This window comes from Crocodylus siamensis, chromosome 6 (assembly GCF_052110815.1).
Source record: "Crocodylus siamensis isolate JL-2025a chromosome 6, ASM5211081v1, whole genome shotgun sequence".
Classification (NCBI taxonomy): domain Eukaryota; kingdom Metazoa; phylum Chordata; order Crocodylia; family Crocodylidae; genus Crocodylus; species Crocodylus siamensis.
Genome location: NC_143400.1, coordinates 67921461 through 67945802, shown reverse-complemented (window position 1 = coordinate 67945802; position 24342 = coordinate 67921461). Strand labels below are relative to the sequence as shown.

The window sequence follows — 24342 nt, the reverse complement described above, 5'->3', positions numbered from 1 at the left end:
AATATGTTCCATTTCTTGAGAAAGTGAAGCAACATGTGCAACAGTTTAGAGTGCCTATTAAAAGTAATTAATTTTAATTTCATTTCTCTCAAGAGCTTTGTTTTAGAAAGAGACTGTGCTTAAATACAGCCCAGGTTGGAGAACTGAGACATGCCCTGGAAGACATATTAGTGTGGATAGAAGGTTAATGTGCAGTGAGAATCCTGCATGATTAGCCAGGATCTGGAGTCTTCTATTTACTGCAGAAAAATGCGGATTTTTTCTTTTAAAAGAGAAAAACATGGGAAACGGTGGGTTTTCCTTTGCAGACTGGAACATTAATTCAGATAACTTGTTATGCAGAGAACAGAGTTCCAGCCTGCAAGGGACTGCTTGGGGCTGGGGGGAGCAGGATGTGGGGGGGCGTCACATACATGTGTGTGCACACATGGCTAGCAATACAGCCAGCCAGCATGGGGAGTAGGTCCTCCAGCTGCCTACAGGTAAGTCGGGGGTGTGGGGGGGGGGCATATATGATGTTGGAGGCAGGCTGAGGGCTGGGGGCACTGCTCGGCTGGGGTGGGAATGCACAGCCATGGGACCTCACTGGGGAGCAGGAGGTAGCCATGGGCAGCTTGCCTGGGGGTGGGGCGGAGGGCGGGGCTGGCTCCCTGCCACTGTGTGCATTTTCAGGGAGACGGATATGGGGAGCATGTGACCCCCTCAGTTTATGGGGTGGGAGTCAATGCAGGCTGGCTGTTTTGGGTTCAGGTTTCTCTGTCCTGCCACCCTCATCCCAGGGCCTCTGGCCCAGTGTGTGGGACCCGGCACCTATTAAATGGGTACTTTGTGTCGGTCTCTTATCAGTCCCATGGGACGCCCTTGCCCACCACGGGACAGGGAGGTCTGGATGAGGGAGATCCCCTGCCCTTCATTTATGCTGACCTCGTGAAGGAACACCTTGAGAGGCTAGATACCTTCAAGTCAGCTTGCCCTGACAATCTACACCCCAGGGTACTCAAGGAGCTGGATAGCATTATAGCCCAGCCTCTGGCACGGATCTTTGAAAACCCCTGGCGCTCTGGTGTAGTGCCTGAAGACTGGAAGTGGTGCCTATCTTCAAGAAAGGGAGGAAAGTGGATCCAGCTAACTATAGGTCCGTCAGCCTGACTTCTATCCCGGGGAAGGTCTTAGAAAAGTTTATTAAAGAGGTCATCCTTAATGGACTGGCAAAGCGCTGCTCGACCTGGTACTGGTTACAGGGGATGACTTAATCGGCGACCTGGTGATCGATGGGAAGTTCGGTGACAGCGACCATGAGCTGATCACCTTCACCATCGGCCGTAAAGCTGGCAAGTCAGTCAGCAACACGGAAGTTCTTGACTTCAGAAAAGCCAACTATGACAAGCTCAGGAGGCTTGTCAGTGAGGCCCTAAGGGACCATGACCTCAGGGAGAGGGGAGTTCAAGAAGAGTGGTTGCTTCTCAAGGGAGTGATCCTCAGTGTACAAGCTAAGTCTATTCGATCTCAGAGGAAAGGCAGCAAGAGGGCACAGCAGCCCCTCTGGCTCTCCGGGGACCTAGCAGACCTCCTAAGGCTACAAAGAAAAGCCTACAAAGGATGGGGGACAGGATTCACTTCCAACAAGGATTATTCTCCACTGGTCCAGTCCTGCAGGGAGCAAACCAGGAAAGCCAAGACTGAACTCCAACTAGCTTTGAACATGAAAGACAATAAAAAGTCCTTTTTTCAGATATGTGGGGAGCCAGAGAGAAAGCAAGGGCAACATTGGACCCCTGCTGAACCAGATGGGGCAACTGACAGCTGACACCCAGGAAAAAGCCAACCTATTAAGTGGGTACTTTGCGTTGGTCTTTCATCAGTCCCATGGGACGCCCGTGCCTGCTATGGGACAGGGAGGTCCGGGTGAGGGAGATCCCCTGGCCTCCATAAATGCTGACCTCATGAAGGAACACTTGAGAAGGTGGATACCTTCAAGTCAGCCGGCCCTGACAATCTACACCCCAGGGTCCTCAAGGAGCTGGTGAGCATCATAGCCCAGCCCCTGGCACGGATCTTTGAAAACTCCTGGCGCTCTGGTGTAGTGCCCGAAGACTGGAAGAAGGCCAGTGTGGTGCCTATCTTGAAGAAAGGAAGGAAAGTGGATCCGGCTAACTATAGGCTTATCAGCCTGACTTCTATCCTAGGGAAGACCTTAGAAAATTTTATTAAAGAGGCCATCCTTACTGGACTGGCCGAAGCCAACATCCTAAGGGATAGCCAGCACGGGTTTGTTGTGGGTAGGCCTTGCCTGACCAATCTCGTTACCTTCTATAACCAGATGACCTATCACCTGGACAAGGGAGAAGAGATTGATGTCATATATCTTGACTTCAAAAAAGCTTTCCATCTGGTATCTCATGATCACCTCTTGGCAAAACTGGTCAGTTGTGGCCTTGGGTTCACCATGATCTGCTGGCTGGAGAACTGGCTCCGTGGTCAGACCCAGAGGATGGTAATTGATGGAAGTCACTCATCATGGTGCCCTGTGACCAGTGGGGTCCTCCAGGGCTCTGTTGTTGAACCCATATTGTTCAACATCTTCATTAATGATGTGGATTGGAGTCAGAAGCAGACTGGCCAAGTTTGCTGATGACACCAAACTTTGGGGCAAAACATCCACGCCAGAAGACAGGCGGGTGATCCAGGCTGACCTGGACAGGCTCAGCAAATGGGCGGATGAGAACCTGATGGTGTTTAACACTGAAAAATGCAAGGTTCTCCACCTGGGGAGGAAGAACCTGCAGCATCCTTATAGGCTTAGCAGTGCTACGCTGGCTAGCACTACAGGAGAAAGAAACTTGGGGGTCATCATTGACCACAAGATGAACGTGAGCCTGCAATGCGATGCTGTGGTTACTAAAGTGACCAAAATGCTGGCTTGCATCCATAGATGCTTCTCAAGCAAATCCCGGGACGTCATTCTCCCCTTGTACTCGGCCTTGGTGAGGCTGCAGCTGGAGTACTGCGTCCAGTTTTGGGCTCCACAATTCAAAAAGGATGTGGAGAAGCTTGAGGGAGACCAGAGAAGAGCCACGTGCATGATCAGAGGTCAGGAAAACAGACCTTACGATGACAGGCTGAGGGGGAAACAGACCTTATGATGGGGCTCTGTAGCCTGGAAAAGTGCAGGCTCAGGGGTGATCTGATGGCCACCGATAAGTTTATCAGGGGTGACCACCAGGATCTGGGGAAACGTTTGTTCATCAGAGTGCCCCAAGGGATGATGAAGTCGAATAGTTATAAACTACTGCAAGACTGTTTCAGGCTGGACTTAAGGAAGAATTTCTTTACTGTCCGAGCCTCCAAGGTCTGGAACAGTCTGCCAGCGGAGGTGGTTCAAGCACCTACATTGAACACCTTCAAGCGCAAATTGGGTTCTTATCTTGCTGGGATCCTATGACCCCAGCTGACTTCCTGCCCTTTGGGCAGGGGGCTGGACTCGATCTTCCGAGGTCCCTTCCAGCCCTAATGTCTAGGAAATCTATGATAGGAAGGAGAGACTTGGTGCTGCAACCACTGCTGCCAAGAGCCCTGTGCTAGCTGCAGTGGTGAGGTGGAAGGCAGAACTCCATGCCTCTTGCTGCTGCTGGGTAGACAGGGGATGGCTCGCCATGGCGGTGCAGCTGGTATGGGGCTCCTGGCACCAGTGGTAGCACTAAGCCTCTCTATCCTCCTATGGGGGTCCTGCCTGCTGGGTCACAGAGGCTCCTGAGAGGAGGACAGCAGGGTAGGGAGCCCCACAGTGAGCAGCTTAAATTCTTCCCTAACCCTGGGGACTGTGCTCTGGCTCTGGGGAGGGCTTGGCTCTGTTTCAGCTTCAGAAGCTGATGTCTGATATGTGCAGCTGCCAGGGCTCTGGTGCTGCTAGGGTAGGCAGGGGCCTATGGGCCCTGGCCCTGGTCAGATAGCCCTGGCACCTGGGGTTCCCCTCCAGCGGGGTGAGGGTTGGGTGAGCTATGGGTTGGTGGTGACTGGCACTAGCAGGGCTAGGGGCCTGCAGGTTGGGAGTGAGGGGTGGGGATGGGGGGCTGTGGTTTGGGAGTGACGGGCACCAATAGGACATGGGATGCTGTGGCTTGGGAGTGAGGGGCATGGGCAGGGGTAGGGCACTGATATATCAGGGTTGCTCAGTACCATAAAGCAGCGGGGGGAGGGAATGATAACCACAGCCTGACCTTCATTCTGGTGAATCAAGGGAACAGGGGGAGCTCTTGTTTTCTATTATTTAAAAAAAACCCAAAAAACCCAAAATCAAACACCAAAATAGATAGGTATTTAGATTTTATTTTATTATAATGATCAAGGCACTGGTTGGCTTCCAAATTGCTTTAAAATTATAACTATATCCATAAAAGATTTTGTTCAGCTTATATATAATGGTGTTTCATTTTAATTGTGGAATGTGGATTTTGGGGGTTTTGAGGTAAATTTGAATTTTTATCAGAGAATATGTGAGTTTTAGACAGAAAACCAGGATCCCTGATGATTAGCTACTCTTAAAGCATCAGAATATAGATCTTATTTAACAGAAGGTAGAAAATACTAGTGGTTAAGAGCTGTCAGGTCAATTTTAAGCTGTTTTGCTTGTTTCTCAGGGTTCACAACCAAAGTAATGACTTCTCAGCCAAAAGGAAGTGTATGACAAAAGAACTGGTATGCTACAAACATGCAAACTATGCATTTCTTGTCTTACAATATCCAGTCACTGAGTGGACAGTTTTGCCGATTTGCTTTTTACCAAAGATAATAAAGCACAACAGCAAACAACTGGGCTTTAGTTCCTGCAGTTTATTTCTAGACCTGAAAGTATGTTAACTTAAAAGCTCTAAAGTGCCAGATCCTGTTCCATATTAAGTGTGATTTATATTTCACCCTGTTTATGTCCCTGGAAAACCATTAATGGATCAATTTTTTGTAAAATGCTATCTTAAACTTAAAATTAACTCTCAAAGGAAGGGTGAGAGAAGGAGGATGGCAACACACCCACATTTTCCACTAAGTTTTTTTAGGAACAGGAACAACACTTAAGGGACTGTTAAAATAGGGACAAAATTCTATGATGCCATGCTGTCATATGGTAACGGGTATAGGATTAGTTCAGACCAAAAATGTAATGTATTATTCTATTTAAGGATCCTTACCTGTCTCAGGATTCTCTTAGGTTGTTTCTTTTATCAGAGACTATTTGCTTTACATCAGATGTTTTTGGTTTTCATATTATTTGGTTGGGATTTTTGGAGGAATGCAGAATCTGTTTTCTGTCATTGGATTCCCTTAGTTCTTCATTTGAAGCCATAATCCTGAAATATGACATTACTATTTTTCTTTCTAAATCAGGCACATGCAGCACCCAAGACCTGTTAATGACTCCATTCATTGTGATTTATGACGTTATGAAGTCTATGTTTTTTGTCAAGCTATGGATTAAAAAAATTCTCTTTCTTCCCTCAGATAAACTGTTAGTTTTTACTGTAGCAACTAAAGAAACCGATGGATTTCACCGGTTCATGCAGACTGCACAGCACTTCAACTATACTGTGAAGGTAAGGGTATCTTCTATTCTTAATACCGACTATTGGAAATAGTTGTACTATATAAGCTTTAACATTGAAACCATGTGTGTTGACTGTCTTGCAATAAGGTAAAACAGTTATAGCTCTCAACCGTGGAAAAGACCCATTCAGTCATCTGGTGCATAACCTTGTCAGTGTGGAATTGTTTCCATTGTGTATTTACTAGCATTATGTTTAGTCTGCTTCTGGGTGTGCCAGATGATGACACTTCTTCCACTGCCCTTAGAAATTATTCTACAGGTTTACAGATTTCACTGTTGGGAAGACCTTTTTTTCCCCTTGATACTTGTAAATTTTTTTCTAGCTCAATTTCACTTCTGTTAGTTCTAGATTTATTATTTATCTTGGATCTTTGTTTCACTCTTTTATTGTAAACATTGTAGCTTCTCTCTTGGCATTTATACTCTTCAGACAGGTTATGTTATACCTTACTTGCTGCTTAGTAAAGTGGTGTTTGAGCCTCTTATCCCTCCCTCAACATTACCTAACATTACCTGGCAGGTCTCTTGTAGCTTAAGATGCTGGGAGGGGTGAAGATAAGGAGGGGGGAAGAAGATTCTTAATGTGGAGTCATAAAGCACAATAAAGCATCTAGCTACACCGGGAATTGTTGCAGGACTGGTGAGTGGACGATAAATGCCTTCTGCCCCATCCTTTTCATGTTTCTAGTGTTCTCTCTGATCCACTTTATTTTTATTCTTTTCACAAATCAGAGGTTGTCCTCTTCATGCAAACCTCAGGCAAAATAAGATTCTGCCACTTTTGATAATTTTTCTTACAAATCAGTCTTTTCAGGGCAAAACCAAGGGATTCAAAGCTTATAAGCTGCTGTAAAGCTTTGCATATGCTTAACTTATCACACGGTTGAAACTAAAGAAAAAAACCCTAACCAGTTATTGTTGGCCTGAAGGTTTCTTTTTTATATGGAAGTTTAAACAGCACAGCTTGTTTCCTTATACCAGCTCATTTTGAAATAGCAGGTGGAGAGGGAATCATCTTTCATAGCTTTCATAGATATTAGGGCTGGAAGGGACCTTGCGAGATCAATGGGTCCAGCCCCCTGCCCAAGGAGCAGGAAGTTAGCTGGGGTCAGATCACCCCAGCAAGATAAGCATCCAAGCATTTCTTAACAGTATCCAGAGTAGGTGCTTGCACCATTTCTGGGGGAAGTCTAATTCAGAGTCTGGAGACTCAGATGGTAAAGAAGTTTTTCCTTATGTTCAGTCTAAAACAGTCTTCTAGCAGTTTGTGACAGTTAGACGTCGTCTTCCCTTGTACTGCCCTGGTGAACAGATGTTCTCCAGATCCTGATGCGTACCCCTTATATACTTATAGGCTGCCAGCAAGTCACTCCTGAGCCTTTGCTTCTCCAGGCTGAAGAGTCCTGTGCCTCTCAGCGTCTCCTCATAAGGCCTGTTCTCTTGACCTCTAATCATGCGTGTACCTCTTTTCTGTACTCTGAAGCTTCTCCACATCTTTTCTAAAGCGTGGGGCCCAGAATTGGATGCAGTACTCCCGCTGCAGCCTCACCAAGGCTGAGTAAAGCAGGAAGATGACCTCTTAGGTCTTGCTTCAGACGCATTGGTAGATGCAAGCCAGAGTTTTATTTGCTTTGCCGGCTGCAGCATTGTATTGGTTGCTCATGTTCATCTTGTGGTCAATCATGACCCCCAAGTCTCTTTCGGTTGTGGTGCTAGTGAGTGTAGCGTTGCCAAGCCTATAAGTATGATGTCTGTTTTTTCTCCTGAGGTGGAGTACCCTGCATTTGTCCATGTTGAATGTCATCAGGTTTTGATACACTCACCTTGTGAGCCTGTCCCAACAGAAAAATAATATCCTTGGAAACTGACCTCTGCTGACAATACATTTTAGTTGATGGTGGTATTGTCATTATATAATTTATTATCCGTCTGGAACTGAGAAGTTAATGGAAAATAATGGCTTTGTAATAAACTTTATGCATTACAAAGATTTGGATGTTTTGTGGTTGTGATTTTCCACAGTACTTGACAATGGTGGGGTTTTATTTAACCAATTTAATAGCTAGTCACAGATCTCTGAGTCTATTCTCTCTAACTTGAGGAAGTAGTTTGAGACATCAAAAAAAATTCAACATTAGCTTCCCCGTGCACTTTTGTCCCTCTTTCCAAATTGCTGTACTGTTTAAAAGTTGCATTGTTATTTTTTTAATTAGAAGAATTTGATAAACAACATTTTTTCTTCCTTGTCTTTTTTCTTTTAAGGGTGAGAGGGGTGAATAACTAGCTATGGTAAAAAGTAATTGCTGGGTTCCTTTGAGCTTACAAAATGTTTTTTCTCATATTTATGAAATGATGTCATTGAGCTTAATATTGTTTAAGACATGGTAGATTTGGTGCTTGAAATGTTGGCTTTTACTTTGTTTCTTGCTTTGGTACCTTGCCTTGTACTTGTGTTTCTTGCCTTTGCTTTGACACATGTTTCTAATCTATTAAAAATACCCGTTAACTTTTATGTTCAGGTAAAAATGTTCTCTCTTCCTGTTTCTAGGTACTTGGTAAAGGTGAAGAGTGGAAAGGGGGAGGGTTAGCTTACTCAATTGGAGGAGGCCAGAAAGTAAGATTGCTGAAAGAAGGAATAGAAAGCTATGCTGATCAAGAAGACATGGTTATAATGTTTATTGAAAGGTAAGCAAGTTCTGCTTGTTGCTTTCATGCTTTACTCTGTAGAGGTAGCTAATAAAACATAGTTACTGTAACATGTTGATAGTTGCATGCTGATATTTTCCCCTTCTGTGTTTTCATTTGAGAAAGTTTGCTTGCTTGTTTTTCCATTCATAAAAATACTAGCCTGTCTCTGGAGCAGACATAAGTTTTTAATAGATTTACAGATGTAAAAATGGTCTCTGGGCCATAGATCTACTATGCTATAAAAACAATGTTATTGAGCACTGCCAGACTTCTAAACTTCTTTACTAACCTCAAGCCTTGTGTACTAGGAGTTGCCCTTGTAAGAGATTAGTATGATGCAAAGGGCACACGTAGCCAGAAATATGTGTGCAGAAGTGCATAAGCCATGCTCTTTTACTCCCCCTCATCCCCCCCCCAATCATTGCCAAGAACTCAAGTGAGTTTTCAAAATAAATGATTTAAGATTGGCATAAATGCTTCGGGGGAATGATCCAGTTTCCTTAAATAGATTTGACTATACCAATCTCTCAAGTTTGCAAATACCTTGATGTTTTTTTTAACATTGACGAGTGTTGCATTGGGTTGGAAATGCCAGATAATAATTGGTATAATTTTTCAAATATATGTTTTTTATAATCTCAATAAAAATAATTCTTAACTTTTCTGACAATTAGCTTGAAAAAAAGTGAGATCTAGTTTATATCCAGGGGGTCAAAAAAATCCGCGGAAAAAGAAAGCAGAGCAGCACACGCACAGATTATGCACACCACTCTAAAGCAGAGCCAGGCCACCTGGAGCCATGCTGCAGCTGCTGGCCAGGCTTCCAGCAACAGAACTGCTGCTGCTGCAGTCCCCAGGAGGCCCCTCTTGTTGTGTGCCCAGGGCGTACAGTGTGAATTAAAAACGAGCTAGAATCTTATCAGGAGATAAGGCACAACACTGCATTTATTGGAACATAAAACACGCAACATTAAAAGAATAAAGAACAGTAAGGTTATTTGCATCACTCAGTCCCCTGTATATTGATTAATTCATTGATTGATTAATGCATTCAAAAGAGACAAGCACACACACAGAGATAGCTAGACAGTCCTGCAAAGTTAAGGTGTTACCAAGTTCTAAAGTTGCTCAGTTCAGTCTGGTGGCCAGCCAAACTGTCCAGAGTTTTGGAGTCAGGTCTTGTTGGATGTACCCAAAACTCCTTCTTGCAGGTGGAAAAGACCCAAAGCCTTCTCTTTGTGTTCATTCTTTATAGTGATAGCTGTCCATACAGGCCTATGGATTCAGCTAAGTCAGACACGAAAGTCATCCTCTTGTCCTGTTCGCAGGTTGGGATCGGTAGGACACGATCTTCTGGCTTTGTGTTGTGTAATCTTCAGGGGGTTGTTGCTTGCAGTCTTCAGCCATTAGGATAAAGCATGATTTAGTATTTGGTAATCCTTAACTGCTGACTCTGTCGCTGCAGCCATTAAAACCATTAAACCACAGAAAGCTATTTTCACCTGCTGCAAGAGGACTATCTTCCTTCACGTTGTCACATACATACATCATTCATTCTTTCGTTACCTCTTTCCACATATGGCAGACATGCCACAAACCTTTCATGAGCATTTTCCGTATACTAAATTTAAGTTCTAAAATCACGAGACCAATAGGTCAAATGCATCTAAAATCATGAGACCAATATGTCCAATATATTTATGCTAAGCAATAAGAAATTTAAAATAGAGGGTTAATTCCAAAACACTAATAATGACTGATCAAATTATTATAATAAGTAAATCATAACAACATTAACTTTCTCTTAATGGTTAAATATTTTATTATATAAAAAGAAAAATAACAATATAAGCAATCAAAGCAATTATAGTTGCTGCAAATGCTTCAGGCTTCCCTTGGTTCTAGCCCAGAACTGGCAGAGAACACAGGGCAGGTCCCAGTGGGCATGGGGCCAGGAGAGCTGAGCAGAAGCAGCTGTCTCCTGGCCCTGTACACATTGGGAGAGGACCTGATGTTCAGGGGCAAGGATAGAGGTACTTCTGCAGCAGGCGGGGCTCTCCTGGCCCTGTGTCCATTAGGACACACAGCTGCCAGCAAGCTCCCTGCCAACGGGGTTGCTGAAAACTGTCCCAGGTGTAGGATAGCTGCTGGCAAGCCGCCTCCTGGGCCAGGCAGGCACAGGGCTCACTGGCAGCTGCCCTGTTTGGATGGAGCTAGCTGCTCTAGGGAGTGAGTGGTAGCTGGATTCTTAGCCCCTGCCTGCTCCATGGAGTAGCCAGCTTTGCACTGGGTGAAGTTGCTCTGGGGGACAGGCAATGGCTAAATTCCTAGCCCCTTGCCTGCTCCCTGGAGCTGGCCCAGGGGACAGGCAGGGGCTGGCAGCTCCATGCTGGGGCCCAGGGCAGAGAGCTCTCCAGTCTCAACAGTAATTGGCTCCCAGGTTCTGTGGGGAGCTGAGCAGCGCCAGGATTGGGGACAGAAAGCTCTCTGTCCCTTGTAGCCCCCTGCTGCCTAGGTTGACCAGGAGCAAATTTGCTCTTGGTCAGCATTTACACGAGTGTTACTGCACAGTAGACTAATTTAGTGTGTAGTAAATGTGCGCACGTGTACATTGTGACACTTTACTGTGCAGTGGGTAGTCTACTGCACTGTAAAGCATGTTGTGTAGACATACCCACTGTCTAGGTAGGACAGATGTAGGTGTCCAGAAAACTGGTGTAGTCGAAACTTATGCCAAAGACAGGGGTTCTCTTCTACCAGTTAAAAAAAAATATCTGTGGTATTATCTCTAAAAAAAAACAGGTCAGGAAGCTGGAGCAATGTGTGTTGCAGTCTTTGCTGGAGAACTACACTATCAAGCTTCCTAGTCAGGGGGCACTAGAGGGCTGCTCCCTGGGCCACCCTCTAGGGGAGGCTATTATTTGACACCTTGTCCTTTCTTCTTCTTTACCTGTGCTATCAATTGGCAGTTGGTAGCTGCTGAAAAGCAATGGCTGCCACAGACAACCCAGGGAGGGGGAGCTTTGTCTCTTAGCAGGATGAGGGGCCATGCCATCAGCTGTCTGGCAGGAGGAAGGGCCATATTCCCCTAGTGGAACCTCCTGGTTCCCTCTGCAGGACAAGCTTCCAGGTGGAACTTGAGTGTGAGGTGGTGGTGGACCATTCTCCCATGGTATCATGGCTCCTTGAGCCCAGGAAGCCTTGCTATCAAAGCCCAGCTGTCTTCCTCCTCTCTGCACTCATCTAGGTAGACCCAGAGGAGCATGATTGGAGTGCTTTCATCCACATTTGGCAGATCTTCTGAAGCCTTGAGAGGGTGGCTGCCTATGGTGCAGCTGCCCAATACCCGCTCCAGTTCCTCTGGGACAACTGATGAGTGGTTGAGCATTATTCTTCCTGGTCACAACTTTCCCCAGGCTCTGGGAAGGTTCCCCTGTAGGAGAATATTTCTCCCCCGCCACCCACCAACTGAGCCAATCCTAATTGGCAGGAGAGGGAGGCCATTCTCCGGCGGTAGGCACCCATTCTGGGATGGTTCCTGTCGGAGGAGAATGCTGCCCATCTCCCTCCTCAGCAAGCAGCTGATTGGCAGGAAGGGGGAAGGAACTTTCCTTTCCTTGCGGGGTCCCCACAGAGTTCCCTGACAACATTTCTTCTGGCACAAATGTAATGTCTGTTTCTGGTCTTACTTATGCCCTTTCTACATGTTGTACTTAAAGCATGATTGTTTAATCGTGCCTTAAGTTGTGACCCACCTACACATTCAACCAATAACAGGCATGACAAAACAAGCAATAAATTACAAAGTTATTTGACAAAAAGTATGTAATAACTTTGTAGCTTGTTCTAATCATGGCATTAATTCATCATGTGGCCAAGTGCTTCCCTGTGGCTGGGAGCCCCAGCAGCTGAGGGCCTCAAAGTCACAGGGCTGCACTACTTGCTGCCCACCCAGTGGCTGACAAGTCTTGCAGGGGTGGCAGTGTTCCTGGCACAGCCCCACACTGTGAGCCTTGTCAGCTGCAGGGGTTACATTGGGGTAAATGCTCCCCTTGCTCCACGAGGCTCATCATCAGTTTCAGGGCTCACAGCAGGTACAGTGCCAGGAATGCTGTGCTGCTGTGAACCTCATCAGCTGCAGGGCTTGCAATGGGAACAGCCATTGTGAGGTTTGAGAATACTGTCACTGCTGTGAGCCCCGTGTCTCCCAATGCTCACAGTGGTGACACTGTTCTCCCCATTGCCCCCACTGCAAGCCCCACAGCTGCTCAGGCTTGCAGAGGCAGCAGCATTCCCTGTACTCCCCCTGCTATGAGTCCTGCAGGCCCTGTCTGTTGCAAGGCTTGCAGCTGTGGGAGCTGGGTCAGAGGGTGCCCCAGGTCATGATTCTGGGCTCCCCCTGTATGGCATGGCAGGAGGCATGATTAGGTGGATAATACTTTGGATCCCACTGCTCATTAGATCCCTTTATCTGCATGTGTAGAAGGGCCCTTAGAAATTATGCAGTTGACTCAGGAGAGCTGAACCCACGGTTGTTGCTGGTTTACAAGTGCAAAGGGAAGGAAGCTTTTCTGTTTAGGAGCCCTAGGGAAGCAGAGCCTGTTAGGTAGTCTGTATAAGTTTATGATCACTCCCACTGTTTTGCCTTTGTTTGGTAGAAGGGATTATGAAAAGAAATAAGTGTAGATCTTGGAGCATCCCCAGCTTTGCAAAAGAGTCTTGTCTTTGGCTTTATTCATCTTTCTTTCCTCTGGCCATTCCAACTGGAAGTCTGATTCGGAGCCAGGATTCAGCAAAAGCCATGGTATACCCTGTAGGAAAGTTTCAGCCCTGTAGGATTGTCCTGGCTCCTGAGTTGTGCTGACCTGAACTATGGCTAAGTACCTACATGGAATCAGGAAGGAATTTTCCCTTAATGTGGAATTACTGGGCCGTTTTGCCTTCTCCAGAGTAGGAGGGAAGCATGGCCTGTGGTGAAAATAAACTTGAGATTGTCTGCTATATTGATTAATGCCCAGATGTTTGAACTGAAAAGTTTGGAGTTCAATAGAAAGGCAGATTTTGCAAGCTCCTTTGTTTATTTCAGCATGGAGCAGTGGTCCAGAAGCAAGTAAGTAAGACTGGCATTGGCAGTGAGGATATGGATATTGGGATATGGTATAAACAGTTTGAAGCATGAGCTGTGGTACCTAATTAGGGCGGTGCGAAGCTTTTGTAGCCGCTTCAATTCAGACGAGATTTGGCTTGATTCAGTGGCCAAATTTCTAAATCTGAATTGAATCAGGAGACCCATTAAAAGGTCCAAATCAATTTGGAGATTTGGCCATAGACTATACAGGCAGCAGTCCTCAATGACACTGGACACAGCTACCTCCAGCTGGTAACTGTTGTGGCAGGTGGAGGAGGGACAGTCAGTCCAGGAGCTGCTTTTCTGGTGGCTTCTCCAGTGGCACTTGCCACTAGTCCAGGAGGGCATGGAACAGGCATATGCCACTGGATCTGTGGAGGGCAGGCTGGGCTGGGCTGCACTCCAGGAGGCTAGCCCCAGCTGCCCGCCAGTGGACTGTGCTCATGGGGTGGGTCGAGCCAGGGCTGCGCTCTGGGTGGCTAGCCTCAGCTGCAGCTCAGAACGCAGCCCTGGCTCCACCTGCTCTGCAGAGGGCAGTGGAGCGGAAGCTGCGAGGGGGCAGCTGCCACCATAAAATTCCTCATAGCCCCTGCCGCCAGCCCCACCCTGATCTGGGTGCATGCATCTACCCCTATGCCCTGCGACTGCTCACCCAGCCGGGGTGGGGCATGGCCAAGCCGCAGCTTGTCCAGGAGGCATGGGGAGGCTGAAGCAGCTTCTGCTGCTGTGCAGCACTTGCCTGAGGCAGCGCAGCACCATCCCGTGCTTCCCTGCCCTGGCTGAGCAAGTGGCGGGAGGGCATAGCCCTCACTCCCAGTGCCTTCCGCTGCCCACCTGGAGCGCCGCCTGGCCCAGCCCACTCTGTGCAGATCCAGGGGCACATTCCCACTCCCATGCCCACCTGGAGAAGCCACCAGAAGAGCAGTTACTGGAATGGTGGCGTGTGGTGGGAGCCAGTGATGGCAGGGCATGGTGCATGGTTGTTTAGGGCAGGGGAGAGGTGGTTGTGAGCATGCAGTGCACTGGGGCAGAGTCACCAGTACATGATGGGGGGGACCATGGACATGCATTGCACCAGTTGGGGTGGGTATCTGTGGAGTGTGCAGTTTGTGGTATGGGTGTTGCTTGATCTCATGTGGTCTGTGGGATGTGTGACCCCTGGCCACTTGAAAGCTGGATAGTCCAAGCTTAGGTCAACAGTGTGAAGCTGCTGGTGAAATCCTTCATAAAATGAAAAGGTTGCATCAGTCCCTGGAGCTCCTGGATGGGATGGTGGTAGTGTTAGGTATGTTGTTTAAAGTGAACAGTTTATACCGTTTGTTACATGTAATAGACGTTGGCCTGCACCATTGTAAGCCATAAAGACTTGTGCAGTGTCTTCTTTTAACCGCTGTATTCTGGTGAATATATTTGCTCCACAAGGAGAGTCTATGGCTGGTGCAATACTGCCGTTCTGACCAAAGGTGCTGTTTGATCAAGTTGCTGCTGTGGCAGTAAATTTGTTTTGGGAAGTAGTGCTATAGGGAGCAGGTGTTTCAGCCCTTGAGCAAAGTGGAAAAGTACCGATGGCCCAACTTTAAAGCATTTTGAGCAGTCTCAGTTTTTCTCATTACCCCTCAGACTCTGTCTTGTTGCTGGCTGTGATTCAAGCTATCTGGCCAAAGGCAGGGCATAGGGGTAGATGTTTTTGCAGGGCAGGCTCCAAGACTGATTTATTTCCTTTTCATAAAGCCTTTGCCAAATTTACAGAGAGCAAAACAGTAAGAGTTTTCACAAACCCATTTGCTTTGAAATGGATTGCATGAGTCCCTTTCCTTGATGGTCCTGAAACCAGTTCTTCCTCTCCCTGCTCCAAGCCTCAAGCCCCACCCCCATACTTGGTTCCCCTCTGGGCTCTAGGAAATAAGAGAATAAATGTAAGTACATCTTTCTCTGTCATGCCTCACTTCTTCTCTTCTGTGCCCTAATGTGCATTCTTATTCCAGTTAGAATTAAGTGCAGTAAGGAACTATACCTATGTCAAGAGAAAGTTGTGTATCCAGGATATTACTTTCAGAGGAAATGAGTATTCCTTTAGTGATAGTAATTCGTCCTTAGAATAATTTATGATGCAACAATCAAATTTTTTTCTGACTGGGATTGCCCCAGTGCTGTGGCTTCTACCAGAGGGTGCTCTGCCCACAGGTGAATGCTTCAGGCACGATCCTGTGCAGCATGTCCATCTGCCACACTCCCCTGGGCTGGGAGAGCTGCCCTGGGTCCTTGCTGAGTAACAGCTGCCAAAGTTTGGGGGACAGGTGGGCAGGAGGGAGGTGCTGCCTGGGGCTCTGGGCACCCATGGGCTGAAGGCACTGCCTGACCATGGTGTGGCTGTCCCGGTGGGTGGGAGCCCCTGTAAGCGCTATGGGGAAGGAAGGGGGGGGCACTTGGCTCCATACAGCCTGCCCCTGCAGCACCTGATAGTAGCCCTGCTGCTGTGCTCAGTCCTATTTAAGCCTTGCCAGCTCTGCTGTGCAACTTTGCCTGGCTTTGCTCCCCAGGTAACCACTAGTTACCGCCTTGCTGCAGCAGCAATATGATGCTGCAGCTCAGATCCATACCACATCCTGGGCAGCCCCTGCTGGAGTTGCTTCCCTGACGGTAGGCAGCACTAAGACAAGGGGTAAATGGTAAACGTTAAATGTAATAAATATAATTGCCATTTAACCTTTTACATCCCTTAACTGAAACATAATCTTAAAAAATAGAAGTTTAATATATTTTTCTAACCAAAAATCCTGTGAAATTCACTGTTAAACATAGCAAGTTACAGTTTAGTATGGTTCTGACCAGCATTTGACATTTGCTTGGGCAATGAGAACATCCGCAGTCACAAGAAAGCCGTTTTCCATAGCTGTATACCAAATGACAGGGCTTCAGAAGATCAGGCTTACCACAGGTCATAACACTGTACTATTTAATGTTATTCATAGTGAATTCTATATGCAATTACTTCAAACCCAAACCTCTGTAATTTTCACTAAGGAACTCAAGCTCACCAACTTATTAGAGGGGAACTTTATGTGCACACCAAGGATGATGGTCATTAGCTATAGACAACACATCGTGTTAGTGTTAAAATACGTGAAATATAGTAGGGCATACAAGCACTCTTATATTCTTGATAAGAAACGCATTCGTTGTGTGACTTTTCAAATGCAGTTTGTATCATCAATCCAATCCAATTACTCTTTGAAGTGAAATGAATCTACTACTCTGGTTATTTCAAGCCAAAAGTCAACTTTCAACCGCAGTCTGTTTCAACTATTGTTAGCCTTTTTTAAAAGTAGATTGAGATTTGTTTTCTTTTCATAATGGGAAAAGTGGGAGTTTGTTGGTTTGTTTAATTTTGCTTGTGTTTAAAACATTTGGAATTACAAAAAACATTTTTAGATGGGGCGAAGTCTGAAAAATTATAGCAGGTAAAGAATGAAAAATTCAGAAAATTATGTGTAAACAAATAGGGTAAGTATGTGTTTATATGAAGTGCTGATTACGTAATATTGATAATAAATATTATATAGGCTTTATAAATGGCTTTAAATTGTGGAGTAATGTGCTTTCTTAATAAAAAGATTTGTGGCAGAACTAAGAATACTCTGGTTTCTTTGACTGTGCAGGACTTTAAATCTAGAATAAGTGAAAGGTTTAATCGTTTAAAAATAATCTACCTAATGGGTACTTTTCCATTATTTTTTAGCTATAATGTTATTTTTGCGGGTGGCCCCGATGAATTGCTCAAGAAATTCCAGCAAGCTAACCATAAAGTAGTATTTGCTGCAGATGGACTAATTTGGCCAGATAAAATGTTAGCAGACAAATATCCCTTTGTCCGGAGTGGAAAACGTTTCCTTAATTCAGGAGGTAAGTGGTGGCTGGTGGATAATACTGCTGGTTAACCAAAGTGACTGTTGTTCATAATATTCGGGGATATATGTGGTAGCCATGTTGGTCTGAGACTAAAAGAAATGTAAAAAAAAAAATCTTTTTCTGCAACTCTAGGGCTCATCTGTCGTTCTTCAGGCTCAAGGAAAGTTCAGGATGGTAAAAAGTAGGCCTGTGCCAAGTGGCTAGGATTCGCTTCAGATTTGGCCAATTCAGGAGACAGTGATTTGATTTGGTGATTTTTGAATCACTGTCCTAAATCGATTCGGCCAGATCTGATTTGGAGATTCAGCTGCTGCTGAATCTTCAAATGACTTAGGCCCATCTCCTGCCCGCTCTCCCAGCCCAGAAATGGCTGCCCTGCCTGACCCCAGGTCCCAGCACTTAGAGTGGGGGGGGAAAAAAAAAGCCTCAATTCACTAAGTGCTGCTGTGTGTGTGTGTGGGGGGGGGGGGATGATCCCTGCTGTCCCCCACTGCTGCGTGCTGACCACTCCTGCTCCCCCAGTTCCTCCCCCCCTCCCCCCCACAGCTGCCCCATCCAGCCCTTTAAGAAACCCCTCCTCAAACCCCTGGACCCATTGTCTTGCTGGGTAGGGGGTGATCCCCACTGCCCCATGCTGCATGGGAGGCTCTACACAAGCTCCCTGAAGCCCCAAGGCTGCTGCAGGAGTGGTGAGTTCTGGGGCTTTTCTCGTTTCTTTTTTCCTTAAGAGGCTGGGGCTGGGGGAGCAAGGCGGGGGTTGGACGGCTCATAGCAGAGCCCCTTATGTGGGGCAGTGGGGATCTCCCCTCTGCCTGGCAGCACCTGGTGAGTGGGGCTTTTTTTTTAAAGCACCAGAAGCTGAGACAGGCAGGGCAGCCATGAGGGCTGGGGGAGCAGATGGGGGATGGGGACTGGCAGGGGTCCCCCCATGGTCCCCTTCCTCTCCTTCCTCCAGTCCCCCCTTTCCCTGCCTTCTACTTACCAGCTCTGAGTCCAGCTGCAGCTCCCTGCTGCAGCCACTGGGGACTGCCCGGATCATTGAAGGTTTGGAGAGCTTCGAATTGGCTCAGACCTTTGAATCGGTCTCCTAATTCAATTCGGATTTGGAGATTTGGCCGCTGAATCTTCTCTGGATCGAACTGGCACCCAAAGCATCGCACAGCCCTAAAACAAAGTCCTCATGTGTAGAAAATAAACTTCATTTTTGCACAGAGCAAGCAGAAGCTGGAATACTGGCCCTCTGGGTCCATGAGAGTCTCTTTGTTGTGTAGATCAAGCAGGATTTCTTCCCTGTTGGTGTCAGATGGCAGGCAGGGAGGTGTAGAAATCTTTCTTTTTGTTCAGCAATGACATTTATAATCCAAAATTAGCTAAAATTCAGCATCTTCCATGTTTCAGGGATGTATGTGGTAGCTGTGTTGGTCTGAGACAAAAAAAATGCAAAATCTAGAACTCATATACCTCATGACAAAGAGACTCTCATGGACCAGAGGGACAGTTTTCCAGCTTGTTTCTTCTGTGCAAAAATGAAGTTTATTTTCTACATATATGGGGACTTTTTACTGTCTTGGACTTTTCTCTGAACCTGATAAAGGCCGTATGAGCCCGAAAGAGAGAGAGAGTTTTTTTTTTTTTGCAATTTCTCAGTTGGTCTAACAATAGGTATAATTTTTGGAAGCAAGAGTTCCATTTCTTGTTGTTCATATATATGCAGCCCAGCATCTCATGTACACATGATATAATTATTAATTGGGCAACTAACTTGATGTATTACTAGCCTAAATTCATGTTTTAGGGCCCTAATCTTCATTAGGGGAAACTTGTTCACAACCCTTTTTTGTAATAACACTCCTTGTATGCTCTCTTTTTAATGAATACATATGAAGAAATAGTGTGTTAAATTGGTTTAGGAAAGGAGTGTTTGTGAACTAAAATGTTTGTCTAGCTAAAGCTTTGCTTTCAGAAACGTGCAGACTGGATCTGATCCTTTCCTGCTATCTTTTCCATAACGGCTACCATTTTATGTTCCAGCATCTGATTTAAACACAGTGACAAAGTCTCTAGATCTTATGTTTGTGAAGATGATCTAATGCAAGTAAACTAGGATAACTTAAGGAGATAGGCCAGGTACAGACATTACACTTTTACCAGTACAAGTGATTGGAAACTGGTGAAGTTTGTCACACAAGACCGGTCTGTACCCCTAACAGAACAGAAGTTTGGTGTGCACAGACTGGTTTAAAAACGGTGGAACCCAGTCAAAGATTTCCACCTCTTCTCCCTCTATCACCACCAAAGGGTGAATTTGTGTTTTGTTCACTATCTATCTTAACTATGCCACTTACAGAAAACCTCATAACTTGCTTTTTTGATGTCTGTACCTAGCCATAATGTCCACTGGGTCTACAAACAGCCTGAGGAAATAGCTCTAGAAAAAAAGTGAGTTAAGCTTCAGTGAAGTCAATGACATGATCGTCATTCTAATTTCACTGCTGATTTAAAGCACTTGAGAGAAAATATGGCTTGTTATAGAAAACTACAGAATGAATTGTTTGGTATCTCGTACTTGGCTTGTTTTACATTCCAAATATTTGTTGGCTGGGACTGTGAAAAGCTTTTCCTGCCTAACCTATGTAGTTTCGCTGGCAAAGCTCCTTCATACTACAATTGTAACAGTAGAAGGGAGATAGCATAAGTGATAGTAGCAGGAAAAAAACCCTTTGGTGCCATATGCTGCATCTCAGTAAGGGCGAAGCCTCTTCCACAATATTTTTGCCAGAAAATCTATAGTGGCAGCAACCCTGCAATATAGTTAAGTTTCCTCCTGGAGATGTCAGTGGGTGGAGCTTCGTTGTGTGCAGAGCCAGGACTGCTGCTAATTTCCTTTCCCACGGCCTTTCTTTTTGTCTTTGGAGTAAACATACTATATACAAGGTTTCAGCTGAATTCCTTGTACTGTTATGCAGTGTTCGAATTCAGCAATTTAGCTTGTAAGGAGAATCTGCCGAAAGTTTTTTCCTTGAAGTTGGTTGTCTTTCTTAGATTCTGTAACAGCTGCAATCTCCCACCTTGGAACTATCTGGATGCTTCTAGCCATCTCGCACCAATTCCACAGTCCTTTATTTTCCTTAATGTCATTCTAAAGAAAATTAACTTTCAGGTAATAGCTATTTTGAATATATGTAGTATTTTATTTTCATCAAAAATTCTGGCTAGATGATGATGACTTTCTTGTGTTTTCCCTGGCTGGCAGAGAATTGTCATGTTGCAGTTCCAAATTAATGTGTTGGAATTGGCAGTTTTTTTATCAGTTTAACAAATTATAAACTTAACAAATTCTCTTGTGTGATATTGCAGGATTTATTGGTTATGCCTCGTATGTGAACCGCATTGTACAGAAATGGAATCTGCAGGATAATGATGATGACCAGCTTTTTTATACCAAAATCTATATTGACCCACAGCAAAGGGTATGTAGAGATTTGATTTTTCTTTATAACAGACTTAAAATAGGGTTACCATACATCTGGGTTTTCCCGTACATGTCTTCTTTTTGAGTCCTCCAATCTCAGTCTGGGCAGTTTTTTTGAAATTCGAACAACATTCTGGTTTTTTGCTCTGCTCCACTGCTGGGAGCTGTGGCTTGGGAGTGAAGGGCAACAGAATGGACAGGGGCATGGCACCGCCCTATCACTGTCCCCCCCACAGTCATATCATTCCCCCCGTTTCCCTGTGTGACAGGTGTCTGGTTTTTTGAAACTGGAAATATGGTAACTCTATTTAAACTAATATTTTGAAACTTAAATTCTTAGAGCAAGATACCTAAATCCATAATTAAATGCAAGTAGAGCTGGGTGAGGCAAGAATTTTTGTGGGTGATACCTTTTTATTGGACCAACTGCATTGTAGGGATGGATGTAGGCAAGTGTTCAGGTATCACAGTACCCTTCCTCAAGCCTGTCATAGTTGAAAGTTGGCCATGTCTATCTCAACCATGCAGCTGCTCCAATAAAAGATGTCACCCACAAGAATTCTTGCCTCTTGCATATTTCCTGGACCATTATGACAACAACATCAGTTTGCTGAAGAAAAGTTTTGGCCTCTAAAGCATTTTACCTAAAAGTGAATTGTTGGTAATGCCAAATATTTAACAAATTTGTCTGTTTCACCAGATTAAAAAAAAAGTTTGTAAAGAGAAGGTTGATATATTTCAGTTAAAATGAATCCATTCATTTAGAAGTTTTTCTTTAAATTATGTTTTCCTTCAGTATTAATAGAAAAAAGACTTGTACCTGAAATATTTTATTTAAGGGTGATAGAAATTATTTGTTTCATTTGAAGGCTCTCTTTCAACATTTAGGACCGAAAAATGTTACAAAAATAGGTGTTGTAGCCCAATATGGTTTTTTTAATTAATTAATGGGGGGCAGGGGGAAGTTGGGTTTTGTTTTCTTTCTGTTTTCACCCCAAATGTTAAGCCATTTTTCAAGTTTCAGAAGTAAATTGAAATTGTAGTTTATAAATATAATTTGATACCCCAGTAAGTGATTATTGCACTACAATGACATAAATTAAAGGTCATTTAATTTAGAGGTCATCTTATTAGTCTAGTATTGGTTCCCCCCTGCCCCCCGATCTGAAACTCCAGTGAAGTTTAAGAAGAATTTGGACTGGTTACTGAATATGTCAGCTTTAATTAGGTGCTCAGCCTCTACTCAGCCTCCAGCCTGCAATCTGGATCCAGCCCACAGAGATGTCATCCAGCCTGTAGGGCTCCCTACGTAGTCTGAAATTTGTCAGCTGGGGAATGAGTGTTAAATCATCATAGTAACTAACACTACCACCACTCCTCTGCCACCAAATTTTCAACCCTATGAGGAGTTTTGTGGTCTGGATGATATAGCTGTGCATACCAGGTATGTTGGCACAGGGTTGTGCCATGACCAGATCTGGTGCAAAAGGTGCTGGTATGCTGTATCTGGTATGCTATGTCTCTGGACCAACCCGATATGCTATCACTATGCTGGATCTAGCCTGTGAACCATTGTTGTACCAGTTATTCAGCCTACAGAACCATAGAGATTGAGCACTACTTTTTAAGGTTTAAAAAAAATAGACTACACTTATAATATAAAACAGTGACTTTAATGCATGCCATGTCATGATACTTAGTTTTAGCTTGTACATTTTAGACGCATTGAAATAATATTTTATTGTGCATGTGTGTAGCACATTGGGGTCCCAGGGGTAGCCATGATGCCCCTGGTGGTTCTGCGACCATACCCTGCTCGTCCCCCCACTCTGCTCTGTGCCCCCTTGCATTCCTTCCCTTCTCACCTGCCACATCTTGATGGAATACTAGTAATAATAATAATAATAGGGAGGCTGCTCACAAGCCTTTGCGTGGGCCCCGGTCTAACTGGCCCCTTGCTGGGCCTGCTCTTGTCCTGGGCAGCTCAGGCCAACTGTGCCTTAGCAGGGCACTCAAAGCTTTAGGAGCTAATTGTGTAGCTCTAAACCTCTCCTACAGCACACCCCAAGCATTGCAGGTGTTACCATAATGTTGTTCCCTCTGTTGGGGCTTTGGCCTCTTCTGCCTCCACCCGTTTAATGTAGCTAGGCTTTCTAGCCTGGGCCCACTATATCAGACCTGGCTTTGAGACACTAGCTCTGCTTCATCCCTTCCAGTCACTGGGGCCCTGGTCCCTGTCTGCCAGGCCCCTGGCCCCTGCCTGGCTGCGCCCTTCCTTAGGTGCCAGGCCCTTGGCCTGTGCCTGGCTCTGTGGCCTTGCGCTGTCTTCCTGTTCCGGGCTCAACAGTTGCTCGAGTCTTGAGTCTGCCTCTGGCAGGGCTCAAAGTGATTGTGTGCTGTATAGGCACCAGTGGGACCTCTATATACCACCCCTTACTATTCCAACCCCAATCACTGGTGTAAATGTAATATAATATAAGCCCTGGGCTGTAACATAAACAGCAACAGTGGAAGCAGCCCTCTGCCCCTTTAAGAGGGCAAACCTTCCCTCAGCCCTTGTGCTGGAATATCTTCCAGCCTGGGCTTCTTGTGAGTGCCCTGAGCCTCAGTGTTCCTGCAGGCAGCAAAGCAGACATCCCTGGGTAGCTCTCCTGGGCAGGAGCTCTTAACTGTGCAGCCAGCCCAAGCCCCAGGCTTATATCCTTCCAGGGCCCTGCCTACTTCCAGTCAACAGGCTGCTGTCAGGTGCCTGCTAATTTCCTCATTTGCCCTGTTGTCCCAGCAAGCGGCAGCTGTTGCTCCCTGCCTACTCTGCAGTGCTATTTGCTGGGCTGCTTCTGTGCCTTAAAGCAACAGGAAGCCCCAGGCTCTCTGTTAGTGTGCATATGTTCTTAAACTAACATGTTGTCTGACTAAGACTTTCTATTTTTTCTATCGAGAGAATACTGCCCGACATTTCTTTGATTTATACTGCCATTGCAATTCCTTTGGACAGTCATGACCTCCATTTGCTGAGTTTACATAATACAAGACAAGCCCATTGGTGTTATGCTAGATTAATCTGAACAATTTTTTGATGAATCGCATACTTGGGAGAGAAAATATATCCAAGAAGATGTCAACTTATAGCTGAAAGGAGTCACTGAGGGGAAAAAAGCTAAAATTTATATTTACATCTAAAAGTAGATTAAATATAAAAACATGTAGCCTCTAATCAGTTAATGTTGGACAGTACAGTGAAACACATACTGCACTAACTTTTAATATTACAGTGTCTTTTGGTATTTTTAATTTTAGGAACACATGAATATTACTTTGGATCACAAGTGCACAATTTTTCAGACCTTAAATGGAGCTGTTGGTATGTATGTTATAGTGTATGTTGATTGGAATGTGCTATGCATGGATCTTTCATAAGTTTCTTTTTGTCTGCTTTCTAGTGAATGTTGTAGTCCCCCCCCCATTACTTTAAAGAACTAATTAATGTATGTGTTCAGGGGGCTGCTCCATGAATAATAGGTTAAGTAAGATTACTGTACTACTTAGGTC

At 45.2% G+C, this 24342-nt stretch overlaps 1 protein-coding gene across 2 annotated transcripts in view; it reads left to right on the top strand.

Annotated features, from left to right (window-relative positions):
• Positions 1 to 24342, top strand: part of PLOD2 (procollagen-lysine,2-oxoglutarate 5-dioxygenase 2) — a 97138-nt gene that overhangs the window by 20921 nt on the left and 51875 nt on the right. For both annotated transcript variants that reach the window (XM_090051194.1, XM_090051192.1), the window contains exons 2-6: positions 5494 to 5585; positions 8145 to 8281; positions 17152 to 17315; positions 20679 to 20791; positions 24091 to 24154. In XM_090051194.1, coding sequence (XP_089907320.1) covers positions 5494 to 5585; positions 8145 to 8281; positions 17152 to 17315; positions 20679 to 20791; positions 24091 to 24154 — 570 coding nt within the window. The remainder of the gene's footprint in view (positions 1 to 5493; positions 5586 to 8144; positions 8282 to 17151; positions 17316 to 20678; positions 20792 to 24090; positions 24155 to 24342) is intronic.